This window comes from Leptopilina heterotoma, unplaced genomic scaffold (genome assembly GCF_015476425.1).
Source record: "Leptopilina heterotoma isolate Lh14 unplaced genomic scaffold, ASM1547642v1 Lhet_135, whole genome shotgun sequence".
In the NCBI taxonomy this organism is placed as follows: Eukaryota; Metazoa; Arthropoda; class Insecta; order Hymenoptera; family Figitidae; genus Leptopilina; species Leptopilina heterotoma.
The window spans coordinates 671,273-688,023 of record NW_025110854.1 but is presented as its reverse complement, the minus strand read 5'-3'; the positions used below and the strand labels follow the sequence as shown (position 1 = coordinate 688,023).

Below are 16,751 nucleotides of genomic sequence, written 5' to 3'. Positions count from 1 at the left end.
CACTGGTCGATTAAAAATATCAATTGTATATTAAAGGGGGGGCGAAAAAGAAACAATTCCTCTCAATAGTGTGAAAATCATTTCACAATTTTGTCTCGAAGAAAATCTCGAGTTTTGCGTTTCAAAAAATAAAAATAATAATAATAATAATAATAAAGCGTTAGGATCTATGGATCATGCGCGCAGTGCGAGGCGGCAAATTTGTAATCTCAATTTGCCACTTTTTTTCATTTTCAGAAAATTTTTTTTTATAGAAATTCAAAAAAAAATATTCGATTCTCAAAGAACAAGAGTAAAAGAAGGTTTTGAAAATATTAAAAAAGAATTAAAATTTTTTGAGAGCCTAAGCCATGAGAAATAATAACCTAGCGAAAATTTTTCAGTGAAAAAAAAATCAATCGCTTCTAGTTGTAAAATACAGGACAAGGAACCGATTCCTTGACGCCCATTGTTGAACGCACTATATCAACAAAAAAGAAAAAAAAAACCAATAAAAAGAACAAATAACGAAAAAGTTTTTTTTTCCCAAAAAAAAACCCTAAACAAAATATATATATTTGTGACAATGAAAAACGACGAACTAAAAAATAAAATTTTTTCAAAAAAGAAAAAATCGTACGAGAAAGAAATCCAAGTCGAATTATAAAAAAATTTTGGATAAATCTTTATTCATCATGATTGTATGATATTAGATAAAATAATACCTATATATATTAGCGACGCAATGAAAAAAAAAAAAAAAATATTCGCTACGAAGAAAAAAAAACAAGAAGCCTATATGAGATAATTACGTGTGAATGAAAAGAATGAGAGAAAGAGAGAAACAGAAAATTAGCGAATATTCGTGGAGAGAAAGAGAGAGAATTATATAAATATATAAATAAATGGTGTTCGTCCATTTTTAAATTTTGGACAAGAAATAACTCCATAAAAATTATATATGAGAAAGTAAAATGATCGAATGAAATAATTTGAATAAATGGAAAATATCGTAATTAAAAGAAAAGAGCATATTATACATTCACAAATACATAAATATAAACATGAAAATAATTATATAAATAAAGGAAACATGACAATTTTTATGTATATGTGTTTGTATATAATTATTAAAAAAAAAATTACACTAATTATGCTAATATTGTAGCGAATATTATATAAATATATATAAATTAATTATGATTACTATTATTATCATTATGATTATTACTATGTCATTCTACAAATATAAAATAATTATTATAAATACCTATCATGTTTTCTCTCTTTTATTTGATTCTATTTTTTTATCATTTTTTTTTCTTGTTTTTTCTTCTCAAACTGAAACTCTTTCACACACACATATAGTTCGTACAATATTTGTAGCATACTATTTGAATGTGTTAACGCGAGAATCGATTGCCTCCGTTTATGGAGTTGCTATATATAATAATAATAATAATAATAATAATACCATTATTACTGTACATTTTTGTGGTTTATTTAACAATAAAATATTAACAATAACGTTATTTGAACTGCGTCTATTATCCGTCCAATATTTTGCTTTCGTTTTTTTAAAAAGAAAATTGAAAAACATTTTTTTAATTTCTGTTCAAATTTTTCTTTAATTAATATATTTTTTATAATTTACTTTCTAATGTTTCTTATAATGTTATAAATTATATATAATTATTAATTTTACATTTATTATTGTAAATATTGAATTGATGGAAATCATAATAATTGATGTGAATTGTTTACTTAATTGAAAAGATTTTTTATTAAAAAATCTTTTTTAAAAATAGAATTAACACCGTTTTTTTTTTTGTTAATTCAAAAGAATTCTTTTTTTGGAGGGGGATTTTTCGAATTCTATATAGTTTGTATAAAAATATAAACGTAAATTATTCGCTAATTAAACACAGCCTTAAAGAAATCCCCCTCAATTTGTATTTTCTAAAATTTACACATTACACATTTTATAGCGTGTTGAATTATTTATTTTTTATATTTAAAAAATATAAAATAAAATTTTTTTCTTCTTTTATATACAGTCGAACCTTTTTAAATGAGATTTCATTATTATTAAAGAATAGAATAAATCGAATTTAGTTACAAAAGATAAATTTTTATTGTTTTAGCTTCAAATTTAAATTATATATTGAACTTTAAAAAAAGTTAATTTCTTGAAAGTTTGTACAAAAATTAAACGAATGAATTAACTTAAATTAATTAAAAATTAACTTAAAAATAAATTTTTAAAGATGTTTAACTTTTTTGCATTGTTCTAATATAGTAAAAGATGTTATTTGTTTTTTAAAAAATCAATCCACATTTATTCAAACGATTATTTATGTCAAATGTGAAGCTTTTCGTCCATCGACGATGGACCTCTTCAGACAATATATGGAAACAATGTGGATATCTTTCATCACATATATAATTCTAATAAAATTTTACAAAACAATCATCATATAAAAAATCCGTTTTTTGCATCCAAAACGTTGAGATCTTTGAAAGGGTTATATTGACGGGTATTTTGTCCCTTTAAGGTTCTGAACAGGGAATAACACGTGCCTTGATATGACAGATAAATTGATTTATTTTAAAAATAAATTCTTTTTAATTTTTCGCAATTAAAAATTTTGCGGACTTTAGCTTTGTACATTTTTATTTATTATTCTTGACGATAAAATTATCTTCCTACGTATGTTGTCCCACTTAATAAGGTTCGTTTTGTATTTTTTTAAAAACTTAAAAAAAAATAATTAAAAACTTTACTTGCATTGGGAGATCAAATTTTTGTTCTTCTTGTTAACAATTTTCTAGCCAAGAAGAACTTTTCTGATCATTGCACCGCTGACCATTTCCTCCTCACCATCACGTGGATCAATGCATTTACTGCTACAAAGATATTGTAACAGTGGTAAACGATATTTGCCGCAAAAATCGACAAATTTCACATGTTCCACTCGATTATCGAAGAATATTCCTAAAAGGGAAAAAATTATTAAAATCTATTCAACAGTGTATATTAAAATTTAATATTAACTATATATTAATCTTCGTATTTTACAAATTATACAACAATATTAAAAATATTGAGAGTAACGAAGAAAAAAATTTTGAATTATTATTAAATATTATAGAAAATGATAAATATATTTTTCTAAATTAATAGAAAAAGAAGGAAGAAAAAATAATTAAACGTTTACTTACCCTGACAATTAATATTTACGCATCGATGACCACTGTTCAAGTATTCAATTAAATTTCTTGGTATCTCCTCGTCATCGTAGGTAATATCGTTACTTTTGACAACTCTCGCTGCCAATTCTAATAACGCAGGTGGATCATGGGTCATGTCCGATACAAATCTCACGACCAATGGATTATCTCGCAAGGAAAGCTTCAAATTTATAAATAAATTAATTACATTAATAATACGATAATTAAAAAAAATATGTAACTAAATTAATCAGAAAAATTTTTAAAGAATTAAAAACATTAACAAAATGAATAAAAATTAGAAAATAACTAGCAAATGTTATGCACGCGAAACGTGATATTCTATTTCAATATTTTCATACTCAAAATTTTAAAAATTCACTTATTAATTACATAATTAATTATTCTTCTTTATTAGTAAAATTCTTAGCAGGAATTCAATTATTTTCTAAATCGATTATTTTCATAAATAATGAAATTCTTTGCAAGAATTAAATTATTTTCAATAGAATTTTAAACAAATTTATTGAAAGAATTCAATTATTTTCCAATTTTTTGATAAATACTTCGCAAGAAAAAAATATTGCAAACAAAAACAAACTTCAAACTGCGAACATTTTACTAGAATATAACGATTATTAATATGGAATAAAGATTTAAATTTTAATATTATTATTATTTGTTTTTTGGTGCTAATTAATAGTAAATAATTCTTGTAGATTTTTTCGCAATGATTACGAATTTTTGTCTCTAAAATCGTCCAACACGTCAAGATTTTGAGTAACTAGGTTTAATGTCTAAAAAATGGCTGTTTTGTCTATTTTTGTAAATTTTTTCTGCAATTTTTTGAAGTGGAATAACCACCAGCGCATTATCAGATTTAAAACACATTTTTAAAAATTAATTTACGATATTTTTCCTAATTTCTTAATTCAAAAATCGTAAATTCTTAAAATTTAATTCTTAACTTAAAGAAGTTATGAAGTTTTGGATTTATATTATTTAGCCATTTAGAAAAAAAGTTTATACGTTTAAAAAATGTTATTATTTTTATTTATTACCTTTTCTTGTGTACACTCCGATTTTTTTGATCTTAACAAACAGTTAAATGTCATAAATTCAAAATATTCATAAATTCTTTAAAAATCATCTTAAATTAAGTTTTAAAAATGAATATTAAAGCTGAGAATGCGTACTGTAAGATACCGTTTTTGAAAATTAAAGAAAAAATTAATAAAAATGTCCAAAACAAACATTTTTGGAACATTTAACATAGAATTATTCAAAATCATGAAAATCATGTCGCTGAAGACGCAGTTGAAATCCACAATGTTGATCAACGAAAAAAATTTAAATAAAGTGTTTGAACATTATTTTTAATGAATATACAACTATTATTGTTAAAACAAAAAAAATCTTCCTCTTTAATATATTTTCGTGTCACATTCTTACGGTATTATTAAGTAATATTATTATTAAAAAATTTTTTCCTTGATCAACGATGAGGATTTCGACTTGGTGTTAAGTTCTAAAAGTTCAAATGAACAATTTTTTGGTTCCTTTTTTTTAAAATTTGAATTTTAGTGCAAAATATTCAATTGCACAATAAAAAAATTAATTATTCTCTTAATAAATGTTAAATTTATTTTTTAACTTTTCATTAAAATATTGGAAAATATCGAAAAGAAAAATTGAATTTTATTTTGTTTTTTTTTTCGTTCATTTGAACGTTTAAAACTTCAAAGATATTAAAAATCTGTGTTATTATTATTATTTTTATTTTATTTTATAATTTAATAAAAAGTGAATTAATAGTAAAAAGAGACATAAGAAATTTAAATAGTTATTAATTAAATTTCGTTATTTAACTTTGCTTTCATTAAATTTGATAAATGAATTAATCAAGAATAGTGAAAAAAAATGGTTATTTAATAAAAATGTAAGTTTAAATAGCCGAATACCTCTGTGAGATTTTTAAGTGTAATGATTTCAGTCGGAAGTGTTCGCAAATGATTCTTATGGAGTAATAACGATTTTAAATTCTTTAAATTCGCTATTGAACTAGGTAGGCCTTCTAGCATATTATCACAAAGTACCAAAGCTTGCAGTGCGGTACATCTGCCCAAAGTTGATGGAACTTCCGTCAATCGATTTCCTCCCATGGACAATACTTGTAATCTAAAAATAAATTTAGTTATAATCAAACAAAGAAAACACCTTCTAATACTCCGTAGAATAAATTACTTATTAATTATTATTTAAAAAAGCTTACTAATGTAATTTTAATAATTTAATAATAATAATATTAATAATAACAGATTGAATAAATAATTTTATTTTTACAAATATCGTTTCCTTCCGTCTAAAGTAAATTATTTCATTACCGTTGCAATTTCCAGAGATCCTTATTAATTTCAGAAATAGAATTGCCACCGAGATAGAGGAACTTCAATTCGACAAGATCAAGAATTTGTTCAGGAAATTCAGTGAGTCTGTTACCACTTAAATTGAGTTCCCTTAAACCCGGTAAATTTTCAAAGCCCTTTGGCAATGAACTATTCGTTAAATTATTATTTTTAGCAATTAAACAACTTATTGATAGAGCACCAAGAAAATGTGGTAATTCATTGAGTCCACAATTCGATACGTCGAGTGTTGTCAAATTAATGAATCTAACAATACTTGGCGGTATTGTTGTCAAACGATTTTGATACAATAGCATTGTATCCAAATTTTCCGGTGAATTTGTACAGAGAAAATGTTCATTCAAAACATTTGTATCCAACATCAAATATGAGAGATCCAATGTTTTATTTCCAGATTCTGAATCTGAATCACTTGATGTGTAACATTCCATGTTTTACCTGTAAATCAAAATAATTGTTAATATTTTATTTTACACTTTGCAAAGATGTGCAATTTTTCGACAAATAAAAAAATATCCAATAAATATAATTAGAATAACAGATTCAAAAATTTAATTTAATTTGTAAATTTTTTATTTCAATTTCGTATTACTTGATTTGTGCAAAAAAAAATGAAAAATGCGTTTCAGGAGTAATTATTATTATTATTTAAATTGCAAATCTTTAAAAATACATTGCTATAAAGACTTAACACTTGAAACGACTGATTAATTTTCATCACTTTGGAATTTCTTTTTTTTTAAACAAAAAGCGCAAGATAAGAGAAAAGAATAGAAGGCAAGAAATATCAGTTTCATAATTTATCCTAAAAGTATAACTATACAATTGGGTGGTTTTTTGTTTATTTTTCTGCAAAACTCTAAAATGGCAATTTCGAGCATTTTCCTGTTTGCAAAAATAAAAAGAAGTTGAAAAACATTTTAGCAATTTATCAAAGCTAATGAAATAGAAACAATTGAGATATAGATATTGGGTTTTAAGCCCACACAAGAATATGTAACAATTATTGTCACATTTATCTTATCAGTTCAATTTCACAATAAATACAATTTTTCCTGCTTCTTATTAATGTTTCTTTATTCAATGTAATTATAATAATGTTAGAATATTTTCTGTATTTTATATTATCAAGAGAAAATATTTTATCCGAGAAAAAAATTGTAAAACTTTCTTTATAGGAATTGAAAATTAATTTTTGAATTAATTTTTGAATTTTTTACAAAAATTTGTTATCTTTTCCGAATTTTACATTTTTCTGCAATGATTATTTATTGTTTTTTTTATAAATAGAATGATTTCTAAATAATTGATACTTCAAAGTACAAAAAAGTTATTATCGTAGCAAAAAAGATTTATATTGAAAAAAATATAATTTACATTTATAAACTTTTGTTCAATTTCTTTAGTTTGTTACTAAAATTTATTTCTACCTATATTTAAAGTTAAAGTAAAATTTTTACTTTATTCACAGTCATACTTTTTTAGAAAGTTATTTACGTAAGCAATTTTTTTCCTTTTAGAATGATTTCAATTTTTTTCTCTTTTCAACAAAAATATTAATTTTCTTTTTTTATTGAAATTCATATTTTTATTAACGTCATCAATAGTTATCGTGTATACAGTTTAAGTTTTATTTTTTATTCCAAGATTTTTCTGAGAATTAATTTTTTTCTCAATTATCATCATTAAATCTAGAATATACAGCGTTATATTTTATGAAAAGAATATTTTTATTAAAAATTTATTTACTCAATTGCCTTATCATTCGAATTTTTACTAAACTTTTCTCATTTTGTAAAATAGGATTTAAGAAAAGAAATTAATTTTAAGTATTCAAAATTTAATTAGTTAATTAAATTAAATTGATAAACAATCTCAGTGAATTGAGAAAATTAATTAAAAAAAATAAAACTAATTAATTTTGCCATTTTGAAGAATTATTTTTTTAATAAAAAACAGTATTTTTATCAAGATTTACCTAATTTGGCATCTGCTTTATTTGATCAGTTAAGTACACTTGATAATTTACACTACAATGGAAGAACTCACTAATTTTAAATTGAAAAATAAGTCAACCATTGCAAGAGAAAAAATTTTTTTTCTCAAATAATATAACTTTTATTTTTTGTTATTGACACTGGGAATAAAATATGAATCGGCTGTTGAGACCCCCCATGATAAATTTGTTGTCTGTCTAATGTGATGTCTGTCTGGAAACTAAAGGAAACTAGCAAACTTTATGCTCCGTTATCAGTATCATTTTTAAGTGGGGCTTTATTTTTAAAGTGATCCCTCCTAACCATTTAAATGCGTTTATATCATGTTTAATTTACATATATTTCGCAGTCTCATTATTGAAAGCATAAATTATTGTATTGTAATCGTGAATTTTCATTTCTATTATTACTCTCTTTGTATTTAATAAATAGCAAATTTACTCATTTCTTTTAATAATTTTTTGTAAATCGAAATAAAATTTTCTATAATTGTTTAAATTTTTAATTTCATTATATAATGTCAAGTGTAAAATATCGTAGTTTTCCTATAAAAACTACCTGACAAATAAGTAAATATTTACTTTAGACAAGAGGAGGAATAAACAAGGTAAACTTTGCATTCACTAGCCGAGTGTGATTTCTCTTATAAAAAACAAAAAATAAAAAAAAGACAAATCAGAGAATTCGTATTAAATTGATACAAATCTCAAAAATTTATAAATTTAACTCAGCATGGAAATAATTTCAACTGCAACAAGTAAATTCTATTGACCCTATTTCATAAAAGTAGAAACACACTTTCCTCGTATTTTCAAGTATTTATTCCAAAGTTAAAAAAAAAAGAAAAAATCCTAACATTTTTTACAAAAAATCAAAAATAAAACCTAAGTGTTGATTTTCTTTTTAACAATATAATTTTTTTTTATTCCATTATATTATTGTAATAAAAACAATAAAAAGGTAGAAAATAAAAAAATGCACATTTTTGGGGAAAATAAATGTGCGCGTTTATACCTGTCATTTGTTAATCACGTCAATCACACAATTTCAACAAAAATCAAACGAAAACACTCGACGATAGCAGCTTTACAAAATTCTTCAAAACACATAATTTACATCTATAAAATATGCAGAAAATACGTTTTATAATTATAGAAAACTGGTTTTTACAAGATTCAGGATGGCAATTTTTTAAGTATAATGAGGTTAGGTAGAGTTGTTTACATTCGCTCGTGTTACAACAGAACCCGCCCATTGGCTACATTTATGGCGCGCAAATTTGAATCAATCAATGAGAAAGTGACGTCTATCGTTTCGATAGATAATTTCGACTCTCTTCGATATTCAGCTCACTTCAGAAGGAACGAGAAGGCGAGCGAGGCGAGCGAGGCGAGCGAGGAGTGCAAACAATAAAAAATGGCGCCTGGTGTACGTCAAAGACAACTCTTTTATATAAAAAAGGATCAAAAGAAAAACAATGCCCGTAAATTGTCAAAGTAAGTTTGATAAATAAACACCAATAAAATATTCCCATTCATTATCATTTTAAATTCATTGATGAAATGAAGGAAAAAAACCACCTTTTCGTACCGGCTAACCTATGTTTACAATTTTAGAAATATTTATATTTTGAAAAAGGGATTTAAAAAAATTTTCTTTTTAGATCTGAAGAATCATCGGATATTCGACTTGTATATCCAGGTGGTGATACGGCATTTAAATTATTATTATCAGCTAGGTTTTGCTCCGCAATGTGGAGTCACATAACAGACTGTGATGAGACGTACAATTATTGGGAACCTGTGAGTATTTATTTTCAATTGTTAAATGACGGGGGGAGTAAATAAGTATAAAAACTTAAAAATTACCTTAATTGGTAATAAATGTGTAGTTTCGTGTAATTTGTAAATAATTTTCCTTTCATTACAGAGTCATTATTTACTTTATGGTAATGGTCAACAAACATGGGAATACAGTCCTCAGTATGCATTAAGATCGTATATTTATTTATTAATTCACGTGGTACCGGCAAAATTATATCATTATTTATTGGAGCCAAATCCTGTTCTTGTTTTTTATTTTATGCGCTGTCTCTTGGCTGTGGGCTCTGCACTGTCGGAAGTTTATTTCTACAAGTGAGTTTTTATTTTTCTTCAAAATTTCTTTATAGTACATTTTCAGGGTTGCCACAGGTAAGGGAAAAGTCAGAGAATTTTATCAAAATTACTGGAAAAATATTAAATTTTTTGAATTCATAAGAAAATTCAGGACTTTGGTGTCTAACAATCTTTGAAAATTAAATTAAAAATCCGTTAAAATTATGTTAAAAAATAATTTGCAATTTCCATATATTGTCTGAAGAGGTCCATTGTCGATGGACGAAAAGCTTCACAATTGACTAAGAATTGGTTGAATAAATGTGGATTGAATTTTTAAAAAAATAATAAACATATTTCACAATCTTTGAAAGTATTAAATTAAATTTTAGGTGAACTTTCTTTTTTTCTTTTAATAATTTAATTCTCATAGAACTTTCTCAAAAATTATTAAAAATAATTGATTTAGAAAAGAATTTTACTTAGGAATTCTAGAAAATAATTGAATTGAAATTATGATAATAATTTTGCAAAGTAGTAATTCTTATAAATTATTGAAATTTGAAATTTTTTCAAATCTTAATTTCAGTGAAAAAGGCATAATAATAAAATATTTTTGTTTTTTAAATTATGAATGTCTCGTAAAATTAAAAAATTGAAGACAATATTCACAAATAAATGTAAAGGTCCTTAAATTTGCTTCAAGTCCGTAATTCAATTATTTTCAAAAGTAATAAAATTCTTCGCAGAAATTCAATTAGTGTTCAAAAATTTTTTTAAATTCTCGTCAAAATTTCAATTATCTTTATAAACAATAAAATTCTTCTCTGAAATTCAATTATTTTCCAAAATTTTAATCAAATTTTTGTCAAAATTTCAATTATTTTAAAAAATTTTCTCATTTTCAATATCTACTATTTTAATAAAATTTTCCGAAAGAATTCCATTATTAAAAAAAAATTTGAATAAAATTCTACGTAAATATTCAATTATTTTCATAAATAATAAAAATTTTTACAGGAATTCAATTATTTGCAAATTTTTTTAAAACTTCTTCGCAATAATTCAATTACTTTCATAAATAATAAAAATTTTACAGGGATTCAATTACTTTCGTAAATAATAAAATTAATAATAATAAAATAAATAAATAATAATAAATAATAATAAATAAATAATAATAATAATAATAATAATAAAATTCTTTTAGGAATTCAATTATTTTTAGTAATAATAAAATTCATCGCAGAATTTCAATTGTTTTTAATGTAATTTTAATCAAATTCCTCGAAAAATGTAATTATTCTTAAAAACTTTATTAAACTTTGTCTAAAGAATTGAATTATTTAAAAATTGTTGACAAAATTTTTTATAAGAATTTAATTTGAAGAAACATTAAATTAATAAATTATTTATTTTTGTATTTAAATAATTAAATTCTCGTAGAATTTACTAATAAAAATTGTTTTAAAAATGAATTTCAGTTAAAATTTTAGATTATAATTAAATATTAAAAGCATTATAAAGTGGACTTGAAGAATTTCCGAATAAAAAAATAACAACTTCGAAACATATTGTTAAAGTATCATCAAAAAGTAAAAATTGTATAAAGTGAAATTTATTGTATTTGTAATTTGTTTTTCTTTTCAGAAATGTATGTCGAGAATTTGGTGTTCATGTCGCTCGTATGACACTCGTTTTTCTATTATTTAGTTCCGGAATGTACATATCGAGTGCAGCCTTTTTGCCATCTTCGTTTTCAATGTATGTTTAAGCGCTCGAAAAATTTGAATATTTTTAATTAAAAAAATTTAATTTTTAATCCAAAAGTACGTTTTTTTAAATAAATATTTGTTTGCAGGTACTTGAGTACAGTTGCCATATCAGCGTGGTACACACGAAAGTATGAATTCGCTATATTTGCAACTGCAGTGTCAGCTTTACTCGGTTGGCCATTTGCTGCATTACTTGGGTAAATTGTTTTAGTGAAATTTTTAATATTCCTAATTTTATTTTTTTCAGGTCTAAATTTTAATTTTCCGATCCGTTGTTGAAAATTTGAATTTAAAACAATTGTTTTTATTAAATTATGCTTTTGTTTGTAAAAAAAAAAATTCAGAAGAATAGATCAGATTGCGAGTTGAAAAATTAATATTTATTCTTTTTCGAAATACAGACTTCCAATCGCACTGGATATGCTGATAAACAGAAAAGAATGGAGCAAATTCATTAAATGGTCTTTATTTTCGGCTGTTGTCATTTTATTGCCAATGATATGGGTGGATTCAATGCACTTTGGAAAACTTGTTATAGCTCCACTTAATATTGTTTTGTACAATATTTTCACTGAACATGGACCAAATATTTATGGCACTGAGCCATTTAGTTTTTATTTCATAAATGGCTTTTTAAATTTCAACTTTATATTTATTGGAGCTTTGATTGCTCCCTTTTTATTGGTGAGTCATTTTATTTTATTTTCAAAAAAAGTCATTTCTATTTTAACAAGTAATAAAAAATTTAATGAAAATATTATTTTAAAAAGGAGAATAATAACAAAAATATTATATTTAGATTTTAGCTTGGGCTGTTGTTCCCGCGAAACCTCGGCACAGTTTATGTTTACCGTATTATTATTCATTGGCACCACTTTATAGTTGGATCGTCGTCTTTTTTCTACAATCGCACAAAGTAAGAAATTTTGAAAAAATTTTTTAATAAACATTTTCAAAATATTTCTTTTAATTTAAAAATATTTCAATACATTAATTTCTTTATGTTTTAAGCTTAAATTTGTTTCTTTTACGTATTTCCAGGAGGAGCGCTTTCTCTTTCCAATTTATCCCATGATTTGCTTGGCGGGAGCAATTTCACTTGATATTTTACAAAAACTGTATTTTTTTGTTCGAACAACATTAAAGCCACTTCCTGCTCAAAAGCGCAATACACATTATTTACAATTTACACCGCATATCACAATTGCAGCGATATTGGTATGTGGACTTATGGGATTGTCAAGAACCTTCGCCTTACATCGAGGTAAAGAAAATATCAATTTTTTATTGAACAAAAATAATATTCTTTAAGTTAATAATAATAATAATAATAATAATAATAATAATAATAATAATAATAATAATAATAATCTTCTACATGAATAATCGTTGTATTCCGGTAATCTGTTCGCAGTTTGAAGTTAGTTGCTGTTTGCTTTTCTGTTTCCGAACTTTTTAAAAAAATGTCTGTTTAAATATTTTCAATTTTAAAATTAATGTATTGAAAATCATTGAATTCTTGCAAAGAATTTTACCAAAAAATTTTAAAAGAATAATTGAATTTCTTCGAAGAATTTTTTTTATTTATGAAATATTCAATTATGAAAATAATTGAATTCTCGCGAAGAATTTTATTAAAATTTTTAAAAATCCTAATTAAAATATTTTGAAGAATTTCTTTGAATTTTTTTAAAATAATGGAGTTTCTGTAACAGTTTTAATTGAAAATTTTGAAAGCAATTGAATTTTATGAAAAAGAATTTTATTAAAATTGTATTGAAAGTAATTGAATTCCTGAGAAGAATTTTAATGTTTATAAAAATAATTAAATTCTTACGAAGAATTTTACTATTTATAAAAATAATTGAATTGTTCCAAAGAATTTATTAAAATTTTAGGAAATAAATGATTTTTATGTACCTAAATATTTGGAAATAATTAAATTCTTTCTAGGAATTCTATTAAAATTGTTTTGAAAAGAATTGAATTATGCAAAGAATTTTACTATATTTATAAAGATAATTGAATTATTGCGAAGAATTTTACTATTTATAAAAAATAATTTAAATGTTTCGAAGAATTTATTAAAATTTTAGGAAATGATTGAATTGGTTTGAAGAATTTTTATAAGAAATATTTGAAAATAATTAAATTCTTTCGAGAAATTCAAATTGAAGTTCTTTTGAAAATAATTGAATTTATGTAAAGAATTTTATTAAAATTAAGCATATTCAAAATAATTGTATTCATCAGAAGAAATTTATTTGTTTTTGAAAATAATTGAATTCTTTCAATTTTTTGGCCGAATATATTTAAAAATTGCATGAAAGTAATTTAATTTTCACACAGAATTGTTTTAAAATACTTTTAAAAAAATAATTGTATTATTTTTAGAGAATTTTAAATTCTTGTTGAAATTGAATTTTATGGAAATTTTGAAAATAATTAAATTCTTTCGTGTAATCAGTGTAATTTTATTTAAATTGGATTAAAAATAATTTAATTCCTGCAGAAACTTTTAGTATTTATAAAAATAATTGAATTCTTGCGAAGAATTTTACTACTTATAAAAATAATTGAATTGTTTCGAAGGATTTATTAAAGATTTTGGAAAATAATTGAATTTATTCGAAATGTATTAAAATTTTTTTAAAAAATTGAATTCTTACGAGAAATTTAATTAAAATTGTTTTGAAAATAATTAAATTCCTGCAAAGCATTTTTTCTTAAGGAATTTTTAAGGAAATTGTGTAATATTTCCAAATATTAGGTCTTGGGTTTTGAAGGTACACACCTCAGGAATATTTACCACCAAAAACTTTGATGAATTTGCAAAGCGTTTCTTTTAAACAAATATTTATTCTCAAAATGAGCCTGTGGGGCAAACCGGCCATAGGATATTTTCATTGTATCACAGTTTCAAAAAAATTATTATTAATTAGAATGTTTTTTTCATTAAAATATTTACTTTCAATGAAAAATAATTATCTTCCAATGATAATTAGACCCTTTAATATTGTTTCTCTGATAATTTCAAACACTTTTTTTTGTTATTTAAAAAAATTATTTATTTAATTAAAATTCAATCCTGTATTATTATTTACATTATTACAACCATTGTTCACATGATTCTTTATGTTTGTTGTTATTGTAGATTATACAAATGCAATATTGTAGATAAAAAACCCAACTGACCGGTTTGCCCCATGGGGTGGCCGGTTTACCCCAGGGGGTGGGGCAAACCGGCCCGTTTGCAAATTTTTTTAAAGCTAACACAGCAATTAAACAATAAAAGATAAAGTATAGGTACCTCTGGGAAAAAGTTGCGCAATTAAATGATCTTTCAAATAAGCCATCGAAAAATGAAATCGGTTGATTCGTTTAGTCACAAGAGTCAAAAAACCGTAGGTATGGCCGGTTTGCCCCACTCTCCCCTAACAATAATAAATTGAATATCATGTTTCGCTCGCTAGCGTGCGTAACATTTGCTAGTAATGATAATAATTTTAAATATTATTATAAATTTATTAATTCAATTAAAAAAACTGTTAAATTTTTTAAAACTAAATGAAAAATTATTTAAAAATAGGTTATTACGCACCGATGGAAATAATGATGGAGACAAACAAATTAGGAATCGAAGGTTTAGTTTCAAAGGATGTTAATATCAATTTTTGCGTGGGGAAGGAATGGTATCGTTTTCCAAATTCCTTCTTCTTTCCATCGAATAAGTAAGTTTTTTTCTATTGTCAAAATTTAAAAAATATTATCAAATTCTATTGTAACACTTTTACTTTGAAAATCTCTTTATTGAAAACTTAATTTTAGCTGGAAACTTCAATATTTAGAATCAGATTTTAAGGGACAATTGCCTCAACCTTATTTAGATCATGAAAATGCTACGAGTATTATTCAACCAAATTTCAATGATATGAATAAAGAAGAGTCATCGCGTTATGTAAGTTATTAAAAAATTACTTAAAATTCTTCGAAATGCTCCACTTTTTAAATTAAAAGAACAATATAGGGGAAAAAATGTTAATATCATTAAAATATTTCGATATTTTTCAATAATAATAAATTTTTCAGTTCGATGTAGAAAAATGTCATTTTATATTTGATTTGGATCTCGGTACCGAACCAAATTGGGAGAGAGATTACTCTCATCAGCCAGATAATTTTCTAGTCATTAAATCGTCTGAATTTTTAAATGCCGCCAAGTAAGTATTCTTTAAAATGAAATTTATATTTAATTGTATTAAAATATATAATTAAATGTCAAATAAATTAATTTCGTTTTAGATCCCATCCATTGTTTCGAGCATTTTACATTCCATTTGCACCAAAAAAATTATGCACTTATGCTTCGTACAATTTATTACAAAGTACAAAGTTCAAGTTGACCACATCGTCCAAAGTAAAACCAACAAAAATACTATAAACTACACAATGATCGTATATTTACAAACATTTGGATGTGTACATTAAAAAAAAGAAGAAAAGAAAAAGAGGCGTTGAAAAACAGAACTCAAGACGTGTCACTTAGTTACATCTTTGCTGTGATTACGATAGAAAAAACAATTCAACGTGTTATTAAATGTTACATTAAGTCAACTTATTCCTTTTGTAATTTAAAAAAAAAATCTTTTTTACAACTGTGATTTTTTTGTACGTCTTCTTAAAATGTCATTATTACAAAAAAAAAGATCTGAAATAAAAGACAAAAAAAAAATAGATTTGTTTACTGGCTTTTTAAAAAGATAATAATCATTTTGATAAATGAAAATCAAATATATTTATTTCCATATTTGCAAATCAAATGCATGTACAATTTATTTTGCATTTCTTAAAAATTCGCTGTCGTTCACTAGAATTTCTACATTCTATCGAGTAGTAAAGTATTAAAAATATTACGTAAAATTCTGGTCCTGATTTATAATAATTTGAACGCACGTTCAATTAAGATGCTGATGTTTCTCTATTGTTTTCCTCATAAAAAATCAACTTTTCAATCCTTTCAATAATCTAATCAGTCTATTCAATTAAATCATTTCCACGATATTTTTCAATATGTTCATTCACAGTCGGTAAACAAAAAAAAATACATATTTTCCAACACTCATTAAATTAATAAATAATTAGAGGACTTTTTTTAAAAAGCCTTGGTAAAAAATTTTTTAAATTTCTAATACACAATTTTGAATTCTTTTTCTTTAGAGAAAAAGTAAATTTATTTTAATGTTCAAT

At 23.8% G+C, this 16,751-nt stretch overlaps 2 protein-coding genes across 3 annotated transcripts; one reads left to right on the top strand and one right to left on the bottom strand.

Moving 5' to 3' along the window:
* Positions 1–2,494: 2,494 nt before the first annotated feature.
* LOC122497613 (leucine-rich repeat-containing protein 58) lies at positions 2,495–8,810 on the bottom strand. Of its 2 annotated transcripts, none has more exons than XM_043604839.1 (5): positions 8,648–8,810; positions 5,595–6,074; positions 5,172–5,388; positions 3,202–3,391; positions 2,495–2,974 (listed from the first exon to the last, which is right to left on the bottom strand). In XM_043604839.1, exons 2-5 carry the CDS (start codon positions 6,065–6,067, stop codon positions 2,808–2,810), a joined length of 1,047 nt encoding a protein of 348 aa, XP_043460774.1. In that variant the 5' UTR covers positions 6,068–6,074; positions 8,648–8,810; the 3' UTR covers positions 2,495–2,807. The 2 variants fall into 2 exon arrangements, with proteins under 2 accessions (XP_043460774.1, XP_043460773.1); XM_043604838.1 differs by lacking the exon at positions 8,648–8,810 and adding an exon at positions 7,615–7,870.
* Positions 8,811–8,953: 143 nt separating this feature from the next.
* LOC122497612 (alpha-1,2-mannosyltransferase ALG9) lies at positions 8,954–16,596 on the top strand. Its single transcript, XM_043604837.1, has 12 exons — positions 8,954–9,129; positions 9,297–9,435; positions 9,563–9,768; positions 11,380–11,493; positions 11,591–11,701; positions 11,906–12,188; positions 12,304–12,420; positions 12,546–12,768; positions 15,094–15,235; positions 15,333–15,462; positions 15,594–15,724; positions 15,807–16,596. The coding sequence occupies exons 1-12, from the start codon at positions 9,050–9,052 to the stop codon at positions 15,943–15,945; spliced, it is 1,815 nt and encodes a 604-aa protein (XP_043460772.1). The 5' UTR covers positions 8,954–9,049; the 3' UTR covers positions 15,946–16,596.
* The last annotated feature ends 155 nt before the right edge of the window (positions 16,597–16,751 follow it).

Bases quoted from the DNA above. Each gene is read 5' to 3' on its own strand.
- LOC122497612 (XM_043604837.1), top strand. From the start codon at position 9,050: ATGGCGCCTGGTGTACGTCAAAGACAACTCTTTTATATAAAAAAGGAT. The intron at 9,436-9,562 runs GTGAGTATTTAT...CTTTCATTACAG, and splicing joins CGTACAATTATTGGGAACCT to AGTCATTATTTACTTTATGG. The intron at 11,702-11,905 runs GTAAATTGTTTT...TTCGAAATACAG, and splicing joins CCATTTGCTGCATTACTTGG to ACTTCCAATCGCACTGGATA.
- LOC122497613 (XM_043604839.1), bottom strand. From the start codon at position 6,067: ATGGAATGTTACACATCAAGTGATTCAGATTCAGAATCTGGAAATAAA. The intron at 3,392-5,171 runs GTATTCGGCTAT...ATAAATTTGAAG, and splicing joins CACTTAAAAATCTCACAGAG to CTTTCCTTGCGAGATAATCC. The intron at 2,975-3,201 runs GTAAGTAAACGT...TTTCCCTTTTAG, and splicing joins CGTAAATATTAATTGTCAGG to GAATATTCTTCGATAATCGA.